Source organism: Myotis nattereri (assembly GCF_964212035.1).
Source record: "Myotis nattereri genome assembly, chromosome: 16".
Classification (NCBI taxonomy): Eukaryota; Metazoa; Chordata; class Mammalia; order Chiroptera; family Vespertilionidae; genus Myotis; species Myotis nattereri.
The window spans coordinates 22,078,354-22,100,591 of NC_138091.1; the positions used below are offsets into that span (position 1 = coordinate 22,078,354).

The 22,238-nt window shown below is 55.5% G+C and overlaps 3 protein-coding genes across 9 annotated transcripts in view; all 3 read left to right on the top strand.

The window, feature by feature from the left end:
• The window catches only part of PRPF8 (pre-mRNA processing factor 8), a 34,515-nt gene extending 29,226 nt beyond the window's left edge, over positions 1-5,289 (top strand). The window contains exons 38-43 of the mRNA XM_081109377.1: positions 434-673; positions 770-911; positions 3,844-3,984; positions 4,103-4,242; positions 4,344-4,546; positions 4,931-5,289. Coding sequence (XP_080965503.1) covers positions 434-673; positions 770-911; positions 3,844-3,984; positions 4,103-4,242; positions 4,344-4,546; positions 4,931-5,085 — 1,021 coding nt within the window. The 3' untranslated portion in view covers positions 5,086-5,289. The remainder of the gene's footprint in view (positions 1-433; positions 674-769; positions 912-3,843; positions 3,985-4,102; positions 4,243-4,343; positions 4,547-4,930) is intronic.
• A 455-nt stretch (positions 5,290-5,744) lies between these two features.
• On the top strand, positions 5,745-10,882 carry RILP (Rab interacting lysosomal protein). Of its 7 annotated transcripts, XR_013997013.1 has the most exons (9): positions 5,991-6,257; positions 6,330-6,423; positions 6,500-6,606; positions 6,703-6,948; positions 7,678-7,823; positions 8,197-8,319; positions 10,064-10,147; positions 10,401-10,585; positions 10,730-10,881. XR_013997013.1 is itself a non-coding variant. In XM_081110571.1 (8 exons), exons 1-8 carry the CDS (start codon positions 6,030-6,032, stop codon positions 10,528-10,530), a joined length of 1,158 nt encoding a protein of 385 aa, XP_080966697.1. In that variant the 5' UTR covers positions 5,745-6,029; the 3' UTR covers positions 10,531-10,881. The 7 variants fall into 7 exon arrangements, 6 of the variants coding, with proteins under 6 accessions (XP_080966697.1, XP_080966699.1, XP_080966700.1 ...); XM_081110571.1 differs by having other exon boundaries at positions 5,745-6,257; positions 10,401-10,881; XM_081110573.1 differs by having other exon boundaries at positions 5,820-6,257; positions 6,703-6,852; positions 10,401-10,881.
• A 431-nt stretch (positions 10,883-11,313) lies between these two features.
• On the top strand, positions 11,314-22,209 carry SCARF1 (scavenger receptor class F member 1; the record flags this gene model as incomplete). The annotated part of the gene is made up of 10 exons (XM_081108937.1): positions 11,314-11,414; positions 11,734-11,795; positions 12,033-12,134; positions 13,025-13,550; positions 15,377-15,595; positions 17,101-17,204; positions 17,666-17,786; positions 19,044-19,168; positions 19,249-19,395; positions 20,071-22,209. The coding sequence occupies 10 exons, from the start codon at positions 11,314-11,316 to the stop codon at positions 20,925-20,927; spliced, it is 2,364 nt and encodes a 787-aa protein (XP_080965063.1). The 3' UTR covers positions 20,928-22,209.
• Positions 22,210-22,238: the final 29 nt, after the last annotated feature.

Consider the following 22,238-nt stretch of genomic DNA (forward strand, 5'->3'; position numbering starts at 1 on the left):
CCTGAGGTACCACTGCTAATAGCACGCACATACCTTTCTTCCCTCTCCTTCCCTGTAATTGTGGGAACCAAAGGTGTCTGTAGCTTTTCAAGTATCCTCTAGGTTGACTGACAGTACCAGCTCTGAGAACATGTTTCAGGGTTTCTGTTTTTGAGAATTGTCCTGCGCTAGGGCACTTTTTATCAAGGAAAAATGGGAGGTATGGATGCTGAGCAGGTTTGAGCCTGGCTGAAAAGTGCACCTGCACAGGGCCATCCTGGGGTGTGGCAAATGTTAGTGTTAGTACATCTGCACTTTACACTTCCTTTACACATGTCACTTGATGATTGTCTGGGATAATATGGGTTCCCATGTACCCAAGTTACATTCTTGCCATTGAGGCATAAGTGACCGAGGGGAAGGGACCCTTGTGTGACCCACACTGTCCCCTCAGTGTGAATGTGGCCTCACTGACACAATCAGAGATTCGAGACATCATCCTGGGTATGGAGATCTCTGCACCGTCACAGCAGCGGCAGCAGATAGCTGAGATTGAGAAGCAGACCAAGGAACAGTCACAGCTGACGGCAACACAGACTCGTACTGTTAACAAGCACGGGGATGAGATCATCACCTCTACCACCAGCAACTATGAGACCCAGACTTTCTCATCAAAAACTGAATGGAGGGTCAGGTACTGTAAGGGGCCAAAGGGGTAGGGATGGAAGGGCCTGCTGGGCTACCTACAGTGCTTGGGTTGAGAAATGCTGACATTCCTACCTGTTTTTAGGGCCATCTCTGCTGCCAACCTGCACCTAAGGACCAATCACATCTATGTTTCATCTGATGACATCAAGGAGACTGGTTACACCTATATCCTTCCCAAGAATGTGCTTAAGAAGTTCATCTGCATATCTGATCTTCGGGCCCAAGTGAGTAAGTGTGCTCAGCTGGGCCACGGTGTTAGCCAAACATTTTATGTATCTACAACTCACCTAAGGTTTCCTGGAACTTGAGGTTTCAAGATTCATGGAAAAGTAAATATACAAGGACTAGAGGGCCCGGTGCACGAATTTGTGCATGGGTGGGGTCCAGCCTGGCCCGTCCCGCCCTGCACAAATCAGGCTGATTTAACCTGGAGAGGGCGGGTGGTTGGCGGGCCACTCTGCCCCCTGGTCGAACTCCAGTAAGGAGGGTTTTGACCCCCACCAGATATCAAAACATAAAGTTATGGCAGTTAAGAGAATAGCATCTACACAGAAACATTCATGTGCATATAATAAATATGGTATATCAAGTCTGTAGTATTAAGGATGCCATATGATATTGAAGCAATCAGAAAAAGTAATCTAGATCCCTATTTCATACCACTTACAAAAATAAAATCCAGGTGGGATAAATATCTATTTAAAATACTAAATAAACTATAATATTAGAGGAAGACATTTATTAGTTTTGGGATAGCCTCTAAATAAGACACAAAGCACAAAACCACAGTCAAAATGAATAACGTGTGTGTCTGTCAAAGGGTACCACAACAGATATCCTAAAAACAAAAATTATTTGCATAACCATAGATATAATGGATTAAGATCTCGAATAGGGAATTCTCAGAAGTTGATTTTTAAAAAAAGTAACTGTAGAAGATTGGGCAAAGATTACAAATATAGTTCAGAAAAGGAACTACAGGTGCCAAATCCTATCTAATAAAAGAGAAACATGGTAATTGGCGTACGACCGCTACCCTTCCCATTGGCTAATCAGGGCGATATGCAAATTAACTGCTAGCCAAGATGGCGGCTGGCAGCCAGGCAGCTTAAACTGAACATGAGGCTGTTCCCCGCCTGCCTTGCCGGCCTCTGAGCTTGCAGTTTAAGAAACATTGTAACATATAGAAGCTAAACAAAACCCCAGAAACCAGCTTTCAGCCTGCTGGGATCTCAGAGCTGGAGTTGATACAGAGTTTCGATTATAGAACTGAAACAAACCAGGTACCTGCTTTCAGGAGCGGAGGCCTAAGAGCTGGAGCCTCAGAGCTAAAGGTGGCCCAGAATTAAAAAAAGAAAAAGAAAAAAAGGAGCAGTTGGGAGCTTCAGTCCCAGCCTGAAAACAGCCCCCAGCCTCTCACCCAGACTGGCCAGGCACCCCAGTGGGGACCCCCACCCTGAAGGGTGTGTGACCAGCTGCAAACAGCCATCATCCCCTCACCCAGGCTGTCCAGGCACCCCAGTGGGGACCCCCACCCTGATCCAGGACACCCTTCAGGGCAAACCAGCCAGCCCCCACCCATGCACCAGGCCTCTATTCTATATAGTAAAAGGGTAATATTCCTCCCAGCACTGGGATCAGTGGAGCCGCGAGGCCTCCCAGCACCTGGATCAGTGTGACAGGGGGCAGCGCCCAAACCCCCTGATCGCCCTGCAGCTCTGTGTGCGACAGGGGGCGGGTCCACAACCTCCCTATCTGCCCTGCTCTGTGCCTGATAGAGGGGAGCTCCCCAACCCCCTGATCGCCCTGCGGCTCTGTGTGTGACAGGGTGCTGCGCCCCAACCCCCCCACCCCATGGGCCCTGCTCTGTGTGTGACAGGGTAGAGCCATAACCTCCCCATCAGTCCTGCCCTGAGTGTGAGAGTGGCGGCGCCCCAACCCCCTGATCGGCCCTGCTCTGTGGGTGATAGAGGGTGGCGCCCCAACTGCCCCCCCGCCACGGGCCCTGCTCTGTGTGTGATAGGGTAGAGCCATAACCTCCCCATCGGCCCTGCCCTGAGTGTGACAGTGGCGGTGCCCCAACCCCCTGATCTGCCCTGCTCTGTGTGTGACAGGGGGCAGTGCCCCAACTCCCCTATCGGCCCTACTCTGTGAGTGACAGGGGGGAGCTCCTCAACCCCCTGATGGGCCCTGCTCTGTGCATGACAGGGGGAGCTCCCCAACCTCCCGATCCGCCCTGCTCTGTGCATGACAGGGGGCGGCACCCCAACTCCACCCCAACTCCCCAATCGGCCCTGCTCTGAGCCCGACCAGGGTCTGCACCTAGGGATTAGGCCTGCCCTCTACCACCCGGGAGCAGGCCTAAGCCAGCAGGTCGTTACCTCCCAAGGGGTCCCAGACTGCGAGAGGGCACAGGCCGTGCTGAGGGACCCCCCTCCCCCCGAGTGCACAAATTTTTGTGCACCGGGCCTCTAGTATAATATGAAAAAATGCTCACCTTTACTAGTAACTAGGGAAATTCACGTGTTGTAAAACACCATTTATGTCCTGCTTGGTGAATTTGAAAAGTTTGTTAATATTCTGTGTGGGTGATTTATAGGAACACAGGTCCTCTTAAGTTTGTAAAACTTAAAATACCACATATTACTGGTTTTAAAGAAATTTTCATTTGTTTATAGATACTATACTTAGATAATCAACTGGGGAGCAGTGCATAATTCCTGGACCCCACTCAGGAGATTCTGATGTGGTTATTCTGAGATAAGGTCCATGTTTAATGTTGTGACCAAGCACCCAGGTGATTCTTTTTTTTAACAACAAGCAAACACGTTTTTATTTCAGAGAGAAAGGGAGAGGGAGAGAAAGATAGAAACATCAATGATAGACTAATCAATCAATTGGCTGCCTCCTGCATGCCCCTCACTGGGGATTGAGCACGCAACTTGGGCATGTGCCCTTGACCAGGAATCAAACGTGACCTGGTTCATATGTCGACATTCAGCCACTGAGAAACACCAGCCGGGTCACAGGTGATTCTGATGTGATAGATTCTGACCACATTTTGAGAAATTTGTTCTTAAGGGAAGGAAACGGCTAAAAGCCCAGGTCTAGGCTGGTACTAAGAATCATTTTGATTCTTGATCCCCTTGTCTCCAGATTGCAGGATACCTGTATGGGGTTAGCCCACCAGATAACCCCCAGGTGAAGGAAATCCGCTGCATCGTGATGGTACCACAGTGGGGTACCCACCAGACTGTGCACCTGCCTAACCAGCTGCCCCAGCATGAGTATCTCAAGGTCAATGGGGGTTTTCTGCTGCGAGGGTTGGGGAGGGAAGGCAGACCTTACCTTCATGAGTGGGATTCCTGTCTGCAGATAGGGCTTTAAATCATCTTTTACTGCCCTTTGCCTATAGGAGATGGAACCCTTAGGTTGGATCCACACTCAGCCCAATGAGTCCCCCCAGCTATCGCCCCAGGATGTCACCACCCATGCCAAGATCATGGCTGACAACCCATCTTGGGATGGTGAGAAAACCATCATCATCACCTGCAGGTGGGCTTGAGCTCCCATGGAAAGTATGAATGGGCCGGCATTGCAGGCCAGGACCCAGAATGGTGACCTAAGCTCTGACTTTATCCTCATCCCTCTTTCAGCTTCACACCAGGCTCCTGCACACTGACAGCCTACAAGCTGACCCCCAGTGGCTATGAATGGGGCCGCCAGAACACAGACAAGGGCAACAACCCCAAGGGCTACCTGCCTTCGCACTATGAGAGGGTCCAGATGCTGCTGTCAGACCGCTTCCTCGGCTTCTTTATGGTCCCTGCCCAGTCCTCATGGAACTACAACTTCATGGGTAAGTGGGGAGCACAGGGAAGGGGCTGGGGTTAGGCCAGTGATGGCGAACCTATGACACGCGTGTCAGAGGTGACACGCGAACTCATTTTGGTTGATTTTTCTTTGTTAAATGGCATTTAAATATATAAAATAAATATCAAAAATATAAGTCTGTTTTACTATGGTTGCAAATATCAAAAAATTTCTATATGTGACACGGCACCAGAGTTAAGGTAGGGTTTTTCAAAATGCTGACACGCTGAGCTCAAAAGGTTCACCATCACTGGGTTAGGCCCTCATCCTTAGCACTTGGGGCCTGACTGGTTTGGAGATGGCCCAGGGGCCCCAGCTGGGTGAGATAAGTGGGCCTTGGTTAATATTGGACGTTTTTATCTACCCTAAGGTGTACGGCATGATCCCAACATGAAGTATGAGCTGCAGCTGGCAAACCCCAAAGAGTTCTACCACGAAGTGCACAGGCCGTCCCACTTCCTCAACTTCGCCCTCCTGCAGGAGGGGGAGGTCTACTCTGCGGACCGAGAGGACCTCTACGCCTAGTTGTGTCCTCACCTCCTGCTTCAGACTCCCCACAGGCTGGAGCCTTTTAGGGTCCCCGTCTCCCCCCGCCCGCCACCTCCCACAGACTAGCTGGTGACATTCATCAGCTTGGCCCCTTTTTCCTCTATTTTGTGCTTGTTGTTGTGTTTTTGACTCCTGGTGACCTGTAATCCTGAACAGTATAATAAATTTTGTATAAATTGGAGTTTTTGAGTGTTTTCCCCCCCGCTGAGCTCAAATTCTGGGTGTAGGATTGGCAGGTGAAGGGAAAGGAGGACCCCTCAGGGGTTGTGGGACTAAATAAATATCCAGTAGACACTGGGAACTGACATATGGGGGTTGGGCTTTCACACTCCTACCACCTTGACCACATTTGCCAATTTTGCTCCAAAATACTTGCAAATCATCCCTTGGAGCAGTTGCCGTTTCCTGAGCCAGGAAGTTTGTGACTTGTTCTCTGCAGCTGTGTGCCAGCCTGGCCCCTTAAGCTTTCTGTCACTCCTGGTCAGGGCACAGGCACATGCCTGGACAGTTGGCTCTGGCTGAGGCCAGTGACAGCCCAGCGACTCCTCACCTCTTGCCCTGTGTGGTTGGCAGCCCAGCGGGGCCCCGTGACTCCAGGCACAGGGGTGGAGCCTGGCTTGGGCACTGGGGAGGGCATAACAAAGTGACCACTTACAGCCCTGAGCCTCAGCTCTTGGACGCCTGGCTGGAGGCTGGCTGTCCTGCTTCCTGTGACCTTGGGGACTTGAACCGGTCTGGGCCCCGGGGGCCCAGGGCACGGTCTCCTTCCCCACGCTGTTTCTTTAATCGCTCCTCCCCAGTCGCTTCTACCCCACCCTCTCCTGCGCTAAACTGTTTCCTGGGCGGGAGCTGTTTGGCTTTTTCCTGCCCCAGTTAGGGGTGGGGGCGGTGGCTGTCGCAGCCCTTGGCCTTCGGGGGACATGGAGCCCAGGAGGGCGGCGCCTGGGGAGCATAGCTGGAGGCCTCGAGTGGCCGCGGGGGCTGAGACGGCCGCAGAGCTCGTGTACCATCTAGCGGGGGCCCTGGGCACCGAGCTGCAGGAGCTGGCGCGCCGCTTCGGGCCTGAGGCGGCCGCGGGACTCGTGCCGCTCGTGGTGCGGGCGCTGGAGCTCCTGGAAAAGGCTGCGGTGGGGCCCGCCCCCGACTCGGTGAGTCACCGCCCCTCCCTCTGCCACCCGCGGGGTCGCCGGGGGCCTAACCCTGAGAGCCCGGACTCCCAGCTGCAGGTGTCGGCGCAGCAGGCCGAGCTGGAGCTGCGGCGGCTGCGGGACGAGAACGAGCACCTCCGCAGAGAGCTGCGCTGCGGGCCGCAGGGTGAGTGCGGGCCAGGGCGGGGCGGGCCGCTCCGAGACCACCCCCCGGGCCGCCGCTAAGCACCCCCCTTCCTCAGAGGAGCGCGCTCTGCTGCGGCAGCTCAAGGAAGTGACCGACCGACAGCGGGACGAGCTCCGGGCGCACAACCGGGACCTGCAGCAGCGCAGCCAGGAGACCGAGGCGGTGAGGGCGGGAGAGGCTGCGCCGCGGGGCGGGGCGGGGCGGGGCGGGCTCCCTCGGCGCCCTGCCCACCGGCCCTACCGCATGCTCCGCCCCCAGTTGCAGGAGCAGCTGCAGCGCCTCCTGCTGGTGAATGCAGAGTTGCGGCACAAGCTGGCGGCGGTGCAAACCCAGCTGCGAGCCGCACGGGACCGCGAGAGCGAGCGGGAGCCGGGGCGTGCAGGGGTCGCGGAGTTGGCTCAGGATCAGGCACGGAACCTGGCCGGGGGTCCTGGGTGCGCACAGAGGCAGGAGCCCGAGCTGGCGACCGCAGAACCAGGCGGCCCGGGGACCCCTGAGGACCCCGTGAGTGCCCGCTGGGTCAGGGACCCTTCCCAGTCCTCACAAGGGCGGGCACTTGGGAAGTGTGCTGTGCTGCGTGGCAGGTCCGACGGGACGTTGGAAGGTGGCACACAAGTATGTCCCCCAAGCCGGCCTCTGTCCCTCTCTCATCTAGAGCACTGGGCTGTCGTTGTGGTGCCCCTTGCCTCCCGTCTTCCTGCCAGGCATTCCCTCTAGAACAGTGGTTCTCAACCTTGGCTGCACATTAGAATCACCTGGGAGCCGAAACCGGTTTGGCTCAGTGGATGGAGCGTCGGCCTGTGGACTGATGGGTCCCAGGTTCGATTCCGGTCAGGGGCATGTGCCTTGGTTGCGGGCACATCCCGGGTGGGAGATGTGTGGGAAGAAGCTGATCGATGTTTCTAGTTCTCTATCTCTCTCCCTTCCCCTCTGTAAAAAATCAATAAAATATATATTAAAAAAAAAAATCACCTGGGAATCTTTTTAAAATCCTGATTTCTGAGCCTCATCCTCTGGAAATTCTGCCTCCTTGTTGTGGGGTGGGGCCACAACATTAGTAACAAACAGAATTTCCGGAGGATGAGGCCCAGAAATTAGGATTTTAAAAAGATTCCCAGGTGATTCTAATGTGCAGCCAAGGTTGAGAACCACTGCTCTAGAATTACCGTGATGACCCAAGGGCAGAGAGGCGCCAGCCAAGGCCTCCCTCTGACCAGTCCTTCCCTTGCGCAGGCAGACGCCCCGCAGGAGGAACAGTGTCCCCCCAACGTAGGGCAGTGCGGCTTCAGTCGACAGGAGCTTCAGCAGATCCTCCAGGAGCGGAATGAGCTCAAAGCCAACGTGTTCCTGCTGAAGGAGGAGTTGGCCTACTTCCAGCGGTGAGGGCGCTGGGCAGGAGCTGGGCAGCGGAGGGCCTCCGGTCACACCTGTTCCTGGGGCTGGGGTCACCCGCCTCATTCTTTGGCTCATTGGTATATAAACAGTGACATATGCCAGGCACTGTGCTGGGCACTGGGAGGACATGAATCACACAGCCCCTGCCTTCCTGGAACTCCAACCAAATGCGGGAAGGGGAGTGCAGAGGGGCACAGCAGCCACAGCAGCAGTCAGAGAAGTATTCCTAGGAGATGTGACACCTAAGCTAAAGTTTGAGGGGTATTAGGCAAAGTGTTTCAAAACAGGGTACTTTGGTGTGAGACTTACTTTTGGTATCCCCATCACTTTTCCCCTGCCCTTTCTCCTCCTCTGTAGGGAGCTGCTCACAGACCACAGGGTACCTGGGCTTCTCCTGGAAGCCATGAAGGTGGCTGTCAGGAAGCAGCGGAAGAAGATCAAGGCGAAGATGTTAGGGACCCCAGAGGAAGCAGAGAGCAGGTAAGTCCCTGCCCTCATTCTCACTGAGCTAGCCCTCCCTCCCTTGTTCTGTAGAGCCTGATGACCCAGCCTGGTCATGCTCTAACCCAGTCTGGTCACCTCCGAAGTCTGCTGGCCTATTCTGGTCACCCTATTGAGCCTGATGACCCAGCCTGGTCATGCTCTAACCCAGTCTAGTCACCTCCGAAGTCTGCTGGCCTATTCTGGTCACCCTATTGAGCCTGATGACCCAGCCTGGTCATGCTCTAACCCAGTCTAGTCACCTCCGAAGTCTGCTGACCTATTCTGGTCACCCTATTGAGCTTGCTGACCCAGCCTGATCATCTTTTGAGTCTTTTTGTCTCAGACTGAACCTATCATCCCAGCCTCATCACCCCTTGAACCTAACACTCTAGTCACTCTTTTTTTTTTTTTTATAATATATTTTTATTGATTTCAGAGAGGAAGGGAGAAGGAGAGAGAGATAGAAACATCAATGATGAGAAAGAATCATCGATCGGCTGCCTCCTGCATGTCCCTCACTCGGGAATGAGCCCACAACCCAGGCATGTTCCCTGACCGTGACCTCCGGGTTCATAGGTCGACACTCAACTTCTGAGCCACATCCGGCCAGGCTAGTCTAGTTACTCTTGAACCTGCTAACCTGGCCTGGTCACCCCCTGAGCCTGCTGTCCAGCCTGCCCTGCTGAGCCTGCCATTCTGGCCTGATTACTCCTTGAGCCTACTAACGGGCCTGCCCTGCTGAGCCTGCCATTCTGCCTTGGTCACCCCTTCGGCCTGCTGATCTGATCTAGTCTGGTCTTGGTCACCCCTGAGCCTGCCTAGCCACCTCCTAAGTCTGCTGACCTATTCTGGTCACCCTATTTAGCTTGCTGACCCAGCCTTCCCTGCAGAGTCTGCTACTCTGGCCTGAGCCTACTATCTGGCCTGCCCTGCTGAACATGCCATTCTGCTTTGGTCACCCCTTGGGCTTGCTGATCTGGCCTTGTCACCCCTTGAGCCTACTATCTGGCCTGCCCTGCTGAACATCCCATTCTACTATGGTCACCTCTTGGGCTTGCTGATCTGACCTGGTCACCCCTTGAGCCTGCATTCCTGAGCCTGCCACCCTTCTCTCTGGATTGCTTTGCTCCCACTTGCCATGCTTGCTGCACATCCTGCTGAAGAATCCTGCTAATGCTGTTTCTCCACATTCATTCTTCGGGTCCCTGTCCTGGCTGTATCTGCTGGTTCTCAGAGGAGTGAGACGGTAGCTGTAGAGACCTTCATAGAAAGCCAAAAGGCCTGGGTTCAAAGAGCTTCTGGGCTGGTGGACACATGGAGATGCAGGACTCATGGCGGGCCTGCAGAGGGCATGGCAGCCCTGTGCCCTTTCCCCATACCTTGCCCCTGAGAGCTCAGGGTGCACTTAGAGCTCAGGACAGCAGGGTGGAAGGATGCTTCTTCCATCTGGCTATTACTGAGTTATAACCTTTTATAATAAATCAGTAATCTAGTAAGTGAAAAATAAAGACTATAGCTGCAGCCTTGTCAGAGGTCTGCTATCCATCAGCCTATAAAATAGAAGTCTCAACATGTCCTTCATCTCCCCAGTGTTTCCTTCCCAGCTTTGGGGGCCCTGTTGTCACCCTGTTTTCCCCTGCTTGCTCCTGAGGGCCACACAGAAGGCTGACCATAGCTGCACTTCCATCGTCCCTCCTGGCCTTGATAAATGACCCTCACCTCTTTCCTCTCTCTGCCTCAGTGACGATGAGGATGGTTCATGGCTCCTGCTCTCCAGCGATAAGGAAGACCACCCCCCACCCCCTGACTCCAGAATACAGAGTTTGTATGTTGTGGGAAGAGGAAGAGGCCCCACCTTGGTTCTTTTCAGCATCCCCTTTGCTACTCCCCTGATGCCCACCCTGCTGTCCTGAGCTCTAAGCGCGCCCCTCCCTTCCTGCTTCTCTGACCCTGTCCCTTTCACCTCCTGCTGCCCTTTCTTCTTACTATATCCCCCGTTCTCACCATCCCCGTCCTCAGCCCATATCCTTGATCTCTCTGGCATCCAGGCTCAAAGTACCTCTGGGTTCTCCCCCCAGCTTTGGCCAGTGTTATCGAGGTGAAGCAGAGGCCCTTGAAGCCAAGACCAGCAGCACAGCTCCCAGCGAGCGAGGCGGAGAAGAGGAGGCCCCACAGCAATCCCACGTGGAGCCTGTGGGCAGCCCCTGACCGGCCCTGCTTTGCTCTCGATGAAATCTTTGTCTCGGGGTCTCAGGTGCCCCAGGTGCCTGATCTTGGAGTGTGACTGTGGGTGGATGTGACCTCAAATGAGGACAGGGCTCCCTCCTGCCCTGCCCTCCCAGGCTCTTTCTCAGTCTTGGCCTGAGCCAGGCCACGACTGGGAGTCCAGCCTTCCTTCCTTCCCTAGATCCGAGCAAAGCCTCCGGGATCAGATAAAAGTGCTTCCTCTCTGCGTCTCAGCTTCCCCATCCGTGAAATGGAGAGCTGACTACCTACCTCCCAGAGATTTGCACAGATGGCCTAAGCTAATGTAATAAAGGAACTGCCCGTGATATCCACAAAATGTTCCACGTCTGTCTGTCTGTGGTCGGCCCCCCCTTCCCGCCCTGCTTTGCCAGGGGTGAAGGCAGGCTGAGGTTGTCTCACAGGGTTTCCCCGGTCGTCACTGGGTGGGGAGGCTTCTCCCAGCTGGGAAGTATGACCTAATGGAAAACTCTGGCTCCCCCCTCACCCCACTCCCTCGCCTGTTCCCAATACCCCAGGACTTCCAGTTTCATCTTCCTGCCCCCTCCAGACTGAAACCAGCCCCTTCAGGCCCCACTCGGCACTAGTGATTGGGCCTGCCCACCCTCAGGGAGGTGCCTCATGGCAGCCCTCCCACCACCGCCCCCTGGGCCTGGTTTCCTCAGGAAAAGCCTTGGGAGGAAACAGGGAGGGGGTTGGAGCTGTGGGGGCCAGACTCACTCAAACCCTCTCACTGCACTGGCTGCCATGGGCCTGCGGCTGCTGCTCCCCCTGCTACTGATCTGGACTCAGAGGACCCAGGGGTCTGAGCTGGACCCTAATGGGCGGCATGTCTGCGTGGACAACAGGTGGCTCTTGTGGGAGGCTGATAGGGGCTGTGGCTGAACTGGTGCTGAGGCTTGGGGCGGGTAGTGAGGGAAGAGATCATGGGGCTGAAGGGAGGGAGGCTTGGGGACAGCCTGGAGGGTGGTGGGTCGTCAGGACAGATGGTGGGAAGGCCAGAGAAGGGGAGGGAAGGGGTTGGGGTCAGTGGGCTGCGACTCCGCCAGGCCTGCCTGATGGGGCTGAGGCAGCTCCCACATCTCAGCCAGAGGCAGTGATCCACCTTTGAAACCAGGCTACCACCCTTCCTAACCCGCCTCCGGCTGACCCCTCTCTGCCCCGCAGCCCCGCTGCTGAGCTCCAGTGCTGCCCAGGCTGGAGGCAGAAGGATCGAGAATGCACCATTGGTGAGTAGCCAGGACCAACCCCCACACAAAGAGAAGGGAGGACACAGCTCAGTGACCTTCCTACCCTTCTGGGGGCTGATTTCCCCTCCTGAGCCCTGGAGCTGGCGTCCGTCCTAGGACACACACCCCCAACCCTGAGGGAGCAGCTCTTGAGGGTCAGGGAACTGGGAGCCAGTGAGGGGGCTGAGTGTCCCTGGGTCAAGCCCCAGTCCTTCTGACCTCGTGGGTGTTTTTCAGCCATCTGTGAGGGGCCCGATGCCTGCCGGGAAGACGAAGTATGCGTGAAGCCAGGCCTCTGTCGATGCAAACCTGGCTTCTTCGGGGCCCAGTGCAACTCCCGTGAGTCCTAAGTCACGCCTGGGGGATGACCTTGCTGGGCAGAACTAGGAGAGCGGGGAGGCAAAGCAGGTAGGACCGACATCTTGGAGCAGCAGGGCCAGAACCTCTCCAGTCTTCACTGAGGAAATTGAGGCCCAGGGACAGGAAGTGATGCTTCTGGGAGATGCCCTGAGTCATCTGGGTTTTGCCCAGATCCACAGAGCCCTACCTACTCACAGCTGCAGTTCTGGGCCCTTCACCTTCCAACTCAGAAAGGGTACTGGTGGTTCCCGTTCATTGCGAGATGGATGCATTCTCAGTCTCCCCCACCTACTGTATACCTGAACATGCATGGAGGGCCCTGGCCAGGTTGTCTGTCCTCTCTGGCAGAAAAGAAGGGCATGGATGGGAACAGGACAGCCAGGGGCAGCCATCAGGATTCAGGAATCAGGTGGGGAGGAGACACGGGAGGAAATGGGCTTCTCCTGCGACGCTGATGGCAGCACCCAGGCCTGCGAGGCTCAGCTGTCAGCCCAGTGGAGGACCCAATGGGAGGGAGGAGGGGGCATGGATGAAGCCTCCGCGCCCCCCCCCGCCCCCCTCCCCCCCCACTTCTGTGTGCTCCGGGCAAAGCCCCTTTCCCTCCCAGGATCTCTAAGTGTGTTCTGGAATGTGACATGGGAGGCTGGGTCACCGCTAAGGAGTTCTGTAGTTCAGAGTCCGGGGCAGGAAGTGAGCTTTGCCCCAGGAGGATATGATGCCACAAGTTCCAAGGGTCTGTTCCTGGCTCTTGGAGGATGGGCCCAGCTCCCTCCTTTGTTTTGGGAGGGGGTCCAGAAACTGCGTTTGTCCGAGGCCTGAGGCCGCTGACCCCTTCCATCTCTCCCCGCCCTTCCCTTTCCTGCCCCAAGGCTGCCCGGGCCAGTACTGGGGCCCCGACTGCCGGGAGAGCTGTGCCTGCCACCCCCATGGCCAGTGCGAGCCCGACACCGGTGTGTGCCGCTGCCAAGCCAACCGCTGGGGTAGCCGCTGCGAGTTCGAGTGCACTTGCAGCCCTCACGGGCGCTGCGACCCGAAGACCGGCGCGTGCCACTGCGAGGCGGGCTGGTGGTCGACCAAGTGCCACCACCGGTGCCAGTGCAACCCAGTGGCGGCCCGCTGTGACCAGGCCACCGGCGACTGCCTGTGCGAGGTGGGCTGGTGGGGCCGCCGCTGCAGCTTCCGCTGCAATTGCCACGGCTCGCCGTGCGCGAAGGAGTCGGGTCGCTGCGCCTGCCGGCCGGGCTGGTGGGGCCCCGAGTGCCGGCAGCGGTGCGAGTGCGTGCGCGGCCGCTGCCGCGCGGACTCCGGCCAGTGCGCATGCCCGCCCGGCTTCCGCGGCCCGCGCTGCGAGCTGCCCTGCCCCGCGGGCCTCTACGGGGCGCAGTGCGGCCACAGGTGAGCGCGGCGGGTGCGGGCGGCGAGGGGCACCTGCGCGCAGGGCGAGAGGTCGGGGAAGGGGAGGGGAGAAAGGTGGCGGGAGCGTGAAGGACCGGCGGTGAGGGTCAGGGAGGAAGTTGCGGTGCTTCCCATAAAAACCTAGGAGGGGCCTGGGGCGTGGCCAGTGTTTGAGCTTCCACCCATGAACCAGGAGGTCACGGTTCACAGGCCCGGGTTGCTGCTCCTCCCCCAGTGTGGGGCCTGCAGGAGGCAGCCGGAGGATGATTCTGAGAGAGAGAGAGAGAGAGAGAGAGAGAGAGAGAGAGAGAGAGAGACAGAGACAGAGAGACATTAATCAATGATGAGAGAGAATCATCGATGGGCTGCCTCCTGCACGCCCCCTACCGGGGATGGAGCCGCAACCTGGGCATGTGCCCTTGACAGAATCCAGCCCGGGACCCTTCCGTCCGCAGGCTGATACTCTCTGCGCTGAGCCAAACCAGACAGGGCAAGATGTATTTTGTTTTGTTTTTTAATTTACAAGGATGGGATGAAAGGGGGATAAAAGATCCTCAATGCCCCAAAGTCCAGCCTCCCACACCCCTTTCATCCGGTTACTGTTAATAACAATATAGTATAACAAGCCATACTTAGGAACAGATAAAGAATGAATCACGTGACAAAATGATTCCATGGTCCCTTTGAGACTCAGTGACTTTTAAACTTTGACCAACTCCACCCACAATAACACGTTTTACATCCCACCTATCGCACACACCCATATATATTAGTATATATATATGCATATATAACTGAAGTAAAAGCTTAACCAGACAACACATTTATCTTTACTACATATATCACATATAACATACAATATGTGAATATATAATATGTATATACTGTAATGTTTTTTATTCTCTCTCTCTCTCTTTTTTTTTTTGCTGCTGGTTGGGATCTGCTAAATTGGTTTTATGAACTTCCCTCTCCCCCCACCAATGAGTCTAATCAAAGTATATGATCCCAGATAATAAAGTATCTGAGGGAGAAACTTCAAGTAACTATTATGGATCAATGAGAAATTGAGATAATATAAACCTGCCCTAACTGGTTGCTCAGTGGATAGAACATTGGCCCTGGGACTGAAGGGTCATGGGTTCGATTCTGGTCAAGGGCACCATACCTCGGTTGCAGCTTCAGTTGCAGTGTGTTGGGAGGTAACCAATTATTTAAAAAAAAATATTTTTATTGATTTCAGAGAGGAAGGAAGAGGGAGACAGAGATAGAAACATCAATGATGAGAGAGAATCATTGATCAGCTGCCTCCTGCAGGCCCCACACTGGGGATCGAGCCCACAACCTGGGCATGTGCCCTGATCAGGAATCAAACCCTGACCTCCTGGTTCATGGGTTGATGTTCAACCACTGAGCTGCACTGGCCAGGCTAAAATGCTTTAATTTTTATTCGTTTTCATGTTATGGGATAGGAGATAAACTGCGGAGGTCCATCCCTGCCAGACCTCAGGGATGCTGTGGTTGGAAGGGTGGGGAGACGCTGGGAGGCAAAGGTCGGGGTAATAACTTGGCTGCTCTGACTGGTGACCCTGGAACCCAGGGAAGGATGAGTCCTGGAATCAGGGGTTAGATGGAGAGGGCTGGAATCCTACTAGACTTTATAGAGATCATTTATCCAACCTCTTTGTAGAACAACCTGGGGAAGCTGAGGTCAAACCTGCCTGAATGCGTTAGCTGGGACCTGGATGCTCTCCAGGGCCCCTGGAGACCTGGGTGGGCACTCCTTCCATTTGCCCCAGGAGCTTCCCATGAACTTCTCTTCCCACCAGCTGTGGCCACTGCGAGCAGAATGAGCCGTGCTCTGCAGACACAGGCAGCTGTAAGTCCTGCGAGCCGGGCTGGAACGGGACCCAGTGCCTCCAGCCCTGCCCACCTGGTACCTTCGGTGAGAGCTGTGGACAGCAGTGCCCCCAGTGCAGGCGTGGGGAGGCCTGCCAGCCAGACACTGGGCACTGTCTGAGCTGTGACCCTGGCTGGCTGGGGCCCAGGTAAGAGGCCAGCCTGCTCAGGATGGGGTATACCTTCCTTCAGAATCCTCACCCCAGCTGCTCCCTCTGGGGTAGGCGTCCCCTCCCCAAACACACATTCACACAGCCCCCTGGGGCTTGCCACCTGGCAGAGCCTGACGGGAGGGAGATGGACGCTGATGGGGCCTGGGCAGGGTTCTCTTCCAACTCCCTGCCACTCAGGCTTCCTGCCCTCTTCTTCCTCCAGGGATCTCTAGTCGGTCACCTATTGGGTTTGGCCCGGCTTCAAGGCCCTGTTTGTACCTGAGCTTCACTGTGGAGGACCCACAGTTGGGTCCCCGAGTCCAGAAGCATGGGGGACAATGGGTAGAGCCCCCTTTAGGGGCCGGGCCTGCCCTGTCCCCCAGTTCAAGTCTTGCCTCACCTCAGGTGTGAAGATCCCTGCCCAAGTGGCACCTTTGGGGAGGGCTGTGGCTCCACCTGCCCCACCTGTGTTCAGGGGGCTTGTGATGCTGTGACTGGGGAGTGTGTCTGCAACGCTGGCTACTGGGGACCCAGGTGAGGACCTAGGAGGCCAGGCCTCCGTGCAAGCTGTTTCCTTAACTTCCCTTCTGGGCTTCTCCACCTTCCATATACCCACCCAGCACCCTCAAAACTCCTGTTGTGGGGTCTGCATCTTCCAAAGGAGGCTCAGAGTAATGCTTATGGAAAAGGCCTGGCTCCCTACCTAGATGGGGAAGCTATTCAGGGGTATGGCTCCAAACCCCACTGTTGTTTCCCTAAGGTCTTCAGGTAGTAAAACCTAATCCACGTCCATGCCTCCAGTGTCAGATTTACCACCTCTGGGACAGGATCTAGAATAACATGGAAGAGACCTCATTTTATAGAGGAGAGAACCAAGGCCCAGAGAGTCAGGGGCGGGGCTGGACCTGGCTGGCTTCCAGACCCTGAGGATGTCTGATGCCATTGGCATCTTGCTTAGTTCATATTAGTGCTGGGTGGGTAAGGGATGAGGCTCATGAGAAGTGGACTCTGCCCGAGGGTTACGCCCTGGGGCTGGGGGCAAAGGACAGCTTGGGAGTAGTTTCCATGGAAGATGGGCTGAGGGGCCGAGTGATTCTCTCAGATGCTGTCAGGGGTACTGAGAATGTGGCTCTGAGGCAGGAGAAGTCTGCCCAGGCATCATCTAGGGAAGTCTGATGGCAGGGGTGGGGAACAGTGCCCAGAAATCTACCTTCCCCTATCCCAGTGGTTCTCAAGCTTCTGGCCCTTTCAATACAGTTCCTCATGTTGTGACCCCAACCATAAAATTATTTTCGTTGCTACTTCATAACTGTCATGTTGCTACTGTTATGAATCGTAATGTAAATATCTGATATGCAGGGTGGTCTTTGGCGACCCCTGTGAAAGGGTCGTTCGACCGCCAAAGGGGTCGCAACCCACAGGTTGAGAACCACTGCCCTATCCCCTGCCCACCTCCACCCCTTCTCACCCAGCCTCAGTTTGTCTCTCCTTGTCACCCACAGCTGCAACGTCTCATGCCCATCTGGCTTCCATGGAAACAACTGCTCTGCTCCCTGTGAATGCCCGGAGGGACCCTGCCACCCTGTCTCTGGGGCCTGCCAGCTGGGTAAGGTGGAAAGGAGGGTGCAGGGTACAGTCACCCGGGAAAGATTGGCGCTTTACATGGGCTCCATTTGCCAGGGAGTCTGAGCCCATAACAGAGACATTCCTTATGCCTGAAATCTGTATGGATGCTCTGAGGTCCCCTGAAGATGTGGCGGAGTCCCTGTTCCCTGAGACACCAGGCTAGCACCCAGGAAATGAGCAGGAGGGGCTGGACGCTGGGATGTGCGTCAGGCATGAAAACTAGGGGCAGGGCTTGTGGAACAGGCCAGGGGCCAGCAGAAGGGGACAGGCCAGCAGGTGGCCTCCAGGCTGAGCAGAGTCTCCGCCTCTCAGAAGAGACACCACAGGTGGAAGACTGTGGGGAGGAGGCAACTCAGCTAGAGGTGAGACATGCGTGGGAGATGAGAAGGCCCTGAATCTTTGACCACTGCTCACCTCTCCCCCGCCCCCACCCGCCCCCAGGGTCTCCCAGTCAGGACGCCACCCTCATCGCTGGCATCCTTGTGCCTCTGCTGCTGCTCCTCCTGGGCATTGCCTGCTGTGCCTGCTGCTGCTGGGCTGCCCGGTTGGACCCCAAGGACAGGTGAACGCTGGCTCTCCTTGTCGGGGTGGGGAGGGGCTGACCTTGTCACATACTTAGGTCAGAAGTGACGGGGTCGTTGGTAGCGGCCTGGAGACATCCGGTCAGCCGCCTGCCTTCCTCAGAAGCCTTCGGTGAGAGTCACACGCGCAGGGGCACCCGGCTGGGGAAACTCGAACCCACAGCAGGAGGCTGAGGGTGTACTAACAGGGGCCAGAGGAGGAGGGTGACAGGGAGAAGCAGCAGGCAGCGTAGGGCTGGGAGCAGAAGAGACCAGGCCTCACACCCCCCAGAAAGGAGAGTGATATAAAAGTCTGGGCAGTGGTTTGGCAGAGAATGGGCTTTTCCCAGAAGAGAAGAGTTAGGGTTTGGTGTTGCAGCCCGCTGGAGACCACTGCTCCTAACGAGCTTTGTTCCTTTACAAAATCTCTTCCCGTTTGTCTGCTCCTTGGAAACTCATCGCATCATGGAGGTTTGGAGCAGGGAACGTGGGGGCAGGAGGAGTGGCACAGCGCAGAGGACACCGATAAGGTGACTCGGTTGGCCACTGGCACACACAAAGCCTGGGCCCTGTTCTCTGGACTCTGTCCGGTGCTCTCTTACAGTTCGCACACTGATCCTCAAGTACGTCACCCTACGTGTGCTAGGGGCCCTCACAGATGAGCAGGCCCAGTAGCCTGTCCCCTGGGGCATAGAGCCCGGGTGGGGAAGAAGCCCCTCACATGAGGACCCGGGCATGTGCAAAGGCTGTCAGAGGAGGAATGGCAGGAGTGAAGCAGTCACTTCCAGCATGGGGTCGGGGCCACCAGCAGGCTTCCTGGAGGTGGTGTCATTTTCAGAAAGCCGGGTGAGCTGGGACTTTGCTAGGATGGTGATAGCACATAGCTGCCTTTTGGCGAACCCCACCTGGTGCCTGGTGCTGTAGGGGGTCCTGAAAAAAGCTCTGACAGATTGTAGTTGTCCCCATTTTACAGATGAGGTAACTGAGGCCCAGAGAGTGGTAAAGTTTGAGCAGAGTTGCTGCCCCAGGTCTCTTTGACTTTAGAGCCATGCTGCCCTCTGTGGCAGGCCCAAATCTCGGGCTCAATAGTTTGGACTTTACTCTGTGGCCACAGGGAGCCACTGAAGTGGACACAGCCACTCTGTCCCCTTCCGCACTCACACTAACCCCAGGACTAGGATGGGCCTGGCCCTTTTCTCCTGCTACCACCCTGCCCCGAGGAGGGGTCTCACACACTGACCACCCTCCGACGCCCTCAGGCCAGCGAGCGATGGAGCTGCTGTGTCCAGGAAGAAGCTCCAGGTCTTGTGGGAGACATTGACCAGCCTGAGCTTCGCACTACCCTGCAGGTCCCTCAGCAGCCACAAGCTTCCCTGGGTGACAGGTAGGTGGGCGCTGAGGGTCGGGGCTGGAATGGGACACGGCTTCCCTCAGGCTCGGCGCCTGACCTGGAGCCCCCTGCAGTCTCCCACCACGACCCGGAGGTCCCCTTCAACCACAGCTTCATTGAGCAGCCCTCTGCGGGCTGGGCCTCGGACGACTCCTTCTCTTCTGATTACGACTGTGGAGAAGAGGATGAGGATCCTGCCTACTGCGTGCCACCCCAAGAAGGTAGGGGACCCCCCTCCCCAATCGCCCACTGGGGCTACTTCAGATACTGCTTGGGTGTCTGGGAATCCTTCTGATCCCTTTGTCCTACAGATATAACCATTCCCTATGTGGTACTACTTCTGTAAAGTGCACAGTCTTCTACTGTGGTTCATAAAATGGAGACAAGCTAGATTCCCATCCTTACCAAGCTTTAGTCTGCTGGGCCGTAACCAGACCCTTACAGGATAGAGTGATATGTGCTTGGTTGGGGGGCATGCAAGAGGGGCTATAATCCAGCCAAGTCAGGGGAGACTGGGGTCAGGGAAGATGTCTCAGTGTTAGTGACATTGGAGTGGAGTCCAGCGGAGTCACGAGTTAGCCACGTGAAAGTTAGGGGGAGGTGGGAATGGTGTTTCAGGAAGAGGGAGCAGTGTACAGGCCCAGAGCGGGGAGGGACGAGGCTGTGTGGCATTGAAGAGTTTTAGCTTGGGTAGAGTGTGACATTGAGTCAAAGAAGGGTGGGAGGTGAGAAGAGAATGGAGAAGTAGTAGTGTCTATTGACACTGCTGTTCCCGCCTCTTTGCATCCTCACTCTCTACCCTGTTGCGGCCTCCCAGAAGATGCTGGCCTGGGCAGGCAGGATGGGTTGGGGTGGCCAGCCCAGCTTTAGCCGAACTCTTCTGTCTCCTCCGACAGGGGTGGTCCCTGTGGCCCAAGCAGAGTCACCAGAGGCCAGCCTGGGTGATGGTCCCTTCCCTCCCCCTGAGGATGCCTCCACCCCATTCGCTATCCCACGCACGTCCAGCCTAGCACGGGCCAAGCGACCCTCGGTTTCCTTTGCTGAAGGCACCAAGTTTGCACCGCAGAATCGCCAAAGCTCGGGGGAGCTGTCCAACCCGCTCCGCAAGTCCAAGCGGCTCTCCCGGGGTGGCCAGCCAGGTCCTGAAAGCCAGGAGGCTGAGGAGTCCATGGGCCCTGAAAAAACGGAAAGGGACAAGGCCCCTCCTGGGGCACCCAGCCCCAAGGATTCAGCCACGGGCCACCGCCGGCTCCCACTTGGTGGCCGGACAGTGGCTGAGCGCGTGGAAGCCATCGAAAGCAGTGTCCAGGAGAGCTCAGGCTCCGTAACCACAATATACACCTTGGCAGGGACACCCCGGGAATCTGAGGGCCCGGTCCGGTCTGTCCTCCGCCGTTTTGGTAGCTTCCAGAAAGGCCAGGCAGAGCCCAAGGTCAAGAGTGCCATCCCCAAGCCTCCACGTCGGGCATTGAGTCGGAACAAGGGCAGACCCGGGCTGGCCTCTGGCTCTGCCAGTCAGAGCCCTGGCCCAGCCCCCAATGAGGAGCCCACTGGGGCCTCGCAGCCTGCAGGAACTGGGCCAGAGGAGATGGCCAGTGGGCTGAGGGATGGCATCAAGAGCTCAGGGAGGGTCCAGGAGCTGGGCCCCAGTGGCCCCCCAAAACAGGATCCCCAGAAGCTGGCTGACGAGGAAGGGCAGGAGGAGCCCCAGTATGAGAATGTTGCACCCATCTCTGGGCCACCAGAGCCCTGAGGACTGTGAATTTGGGGAGTGGGAAGGCTATGGATGGGGGGTAGGCATTGAACTGCCTCTGCATCAGATTGTCTTTTGTGCTGGAAAAAGGTCCCAGGGCCAGGAAAGACCTCCCCGAACCTCTGCCCTTGGTGGGGAAACATCTGAGGTAGAGGCCAGTTGGCTCTGGGCCCTGGCGGTGTTCCAGCGAAGGTCTGGAAGGCCTGGGCAGAGACCCCACGGGATGGGGTCAGGAAGGGGAACGAGACGGCTGCAGGAACTTTTTTCTGTTGTCCTGGACTTTGCTTACCCCAAAAGGCTATTCTTTCCTTCATTTGCAAAATATTTTTCTAAAATGGAAAACAACCTAAATGTTTGATGATAAAAGATTGGTTAAATAAATATTTTTTTGATAGGTTCCTAAACAACCAAGAAAAATTATGTTGTGTAAGAGAGTGAGAGAGAGAAACATCGACAGGTTGCTTCCCACATGGGACCCCGACCATGTGCTCGTACCCGCAACCTGGGTGTGTGCCCTGACCAGGAATTGAACCCGCCACCTTTGGTGTAAAGACGATGCTCCAACTGAGCCACACTGGCCAGGGCTCATTTTCTTTTTAAACTTTTGTATAATTTGCATATTTTGTACAGTGAATGTTCTTTTTACTTTTCTCACTCGATTAAACTTTTTTTTTTTTTTAAAGTACTGTTCTTTGTTAAAAATAAATAGAACTAACATTATGGACATGTATGAAGTAAAAATGAGATTTCCCCTCTCTTCAGGGGAGTCTGGGGGACCAGGCAGGGGCCAGATTTACTTCTCACTGGATGTCTTTGCTCTTGTTCTGAATTCTTTCCTCACATCGTTGTATTACCTAGTCGGGAAATAAAGAGCGGTTTCCCCTCCGTTCCTGTGCTCAGAGAATCTCATGGAAGTTTAGATGCTTCCTTTCAGATGTCTTTCTGCGCACATGAAAACAGAAGAGCCCACTGTTCTGCAATTTGCTTTTTTACTTAATGTGTCCTGGCTATCTTTTGGTGCCAGTAAATATAAAGCTACCTCTTTTTATTAAAAAATGGCTACATGGGATTTCATCATGTGGAAATAACACGGATTATGTAAACCATCCCCTACATTTAGGGATTTGGGTTGTTTTTAATTGTTTAAGACTATAAATGATGCAGTGTCCAACTTTGTCCATTTTTTAAATATATTTGTGCAAGTTTTTCTGTAGAGGAGATTCCTGCAAGTGGAATTGCTGTGTTATGGAGTCAGAACATTAAACATTTATGTATTTACTCCAAAAAAGTTGTATGGCTTTATACTCTCAC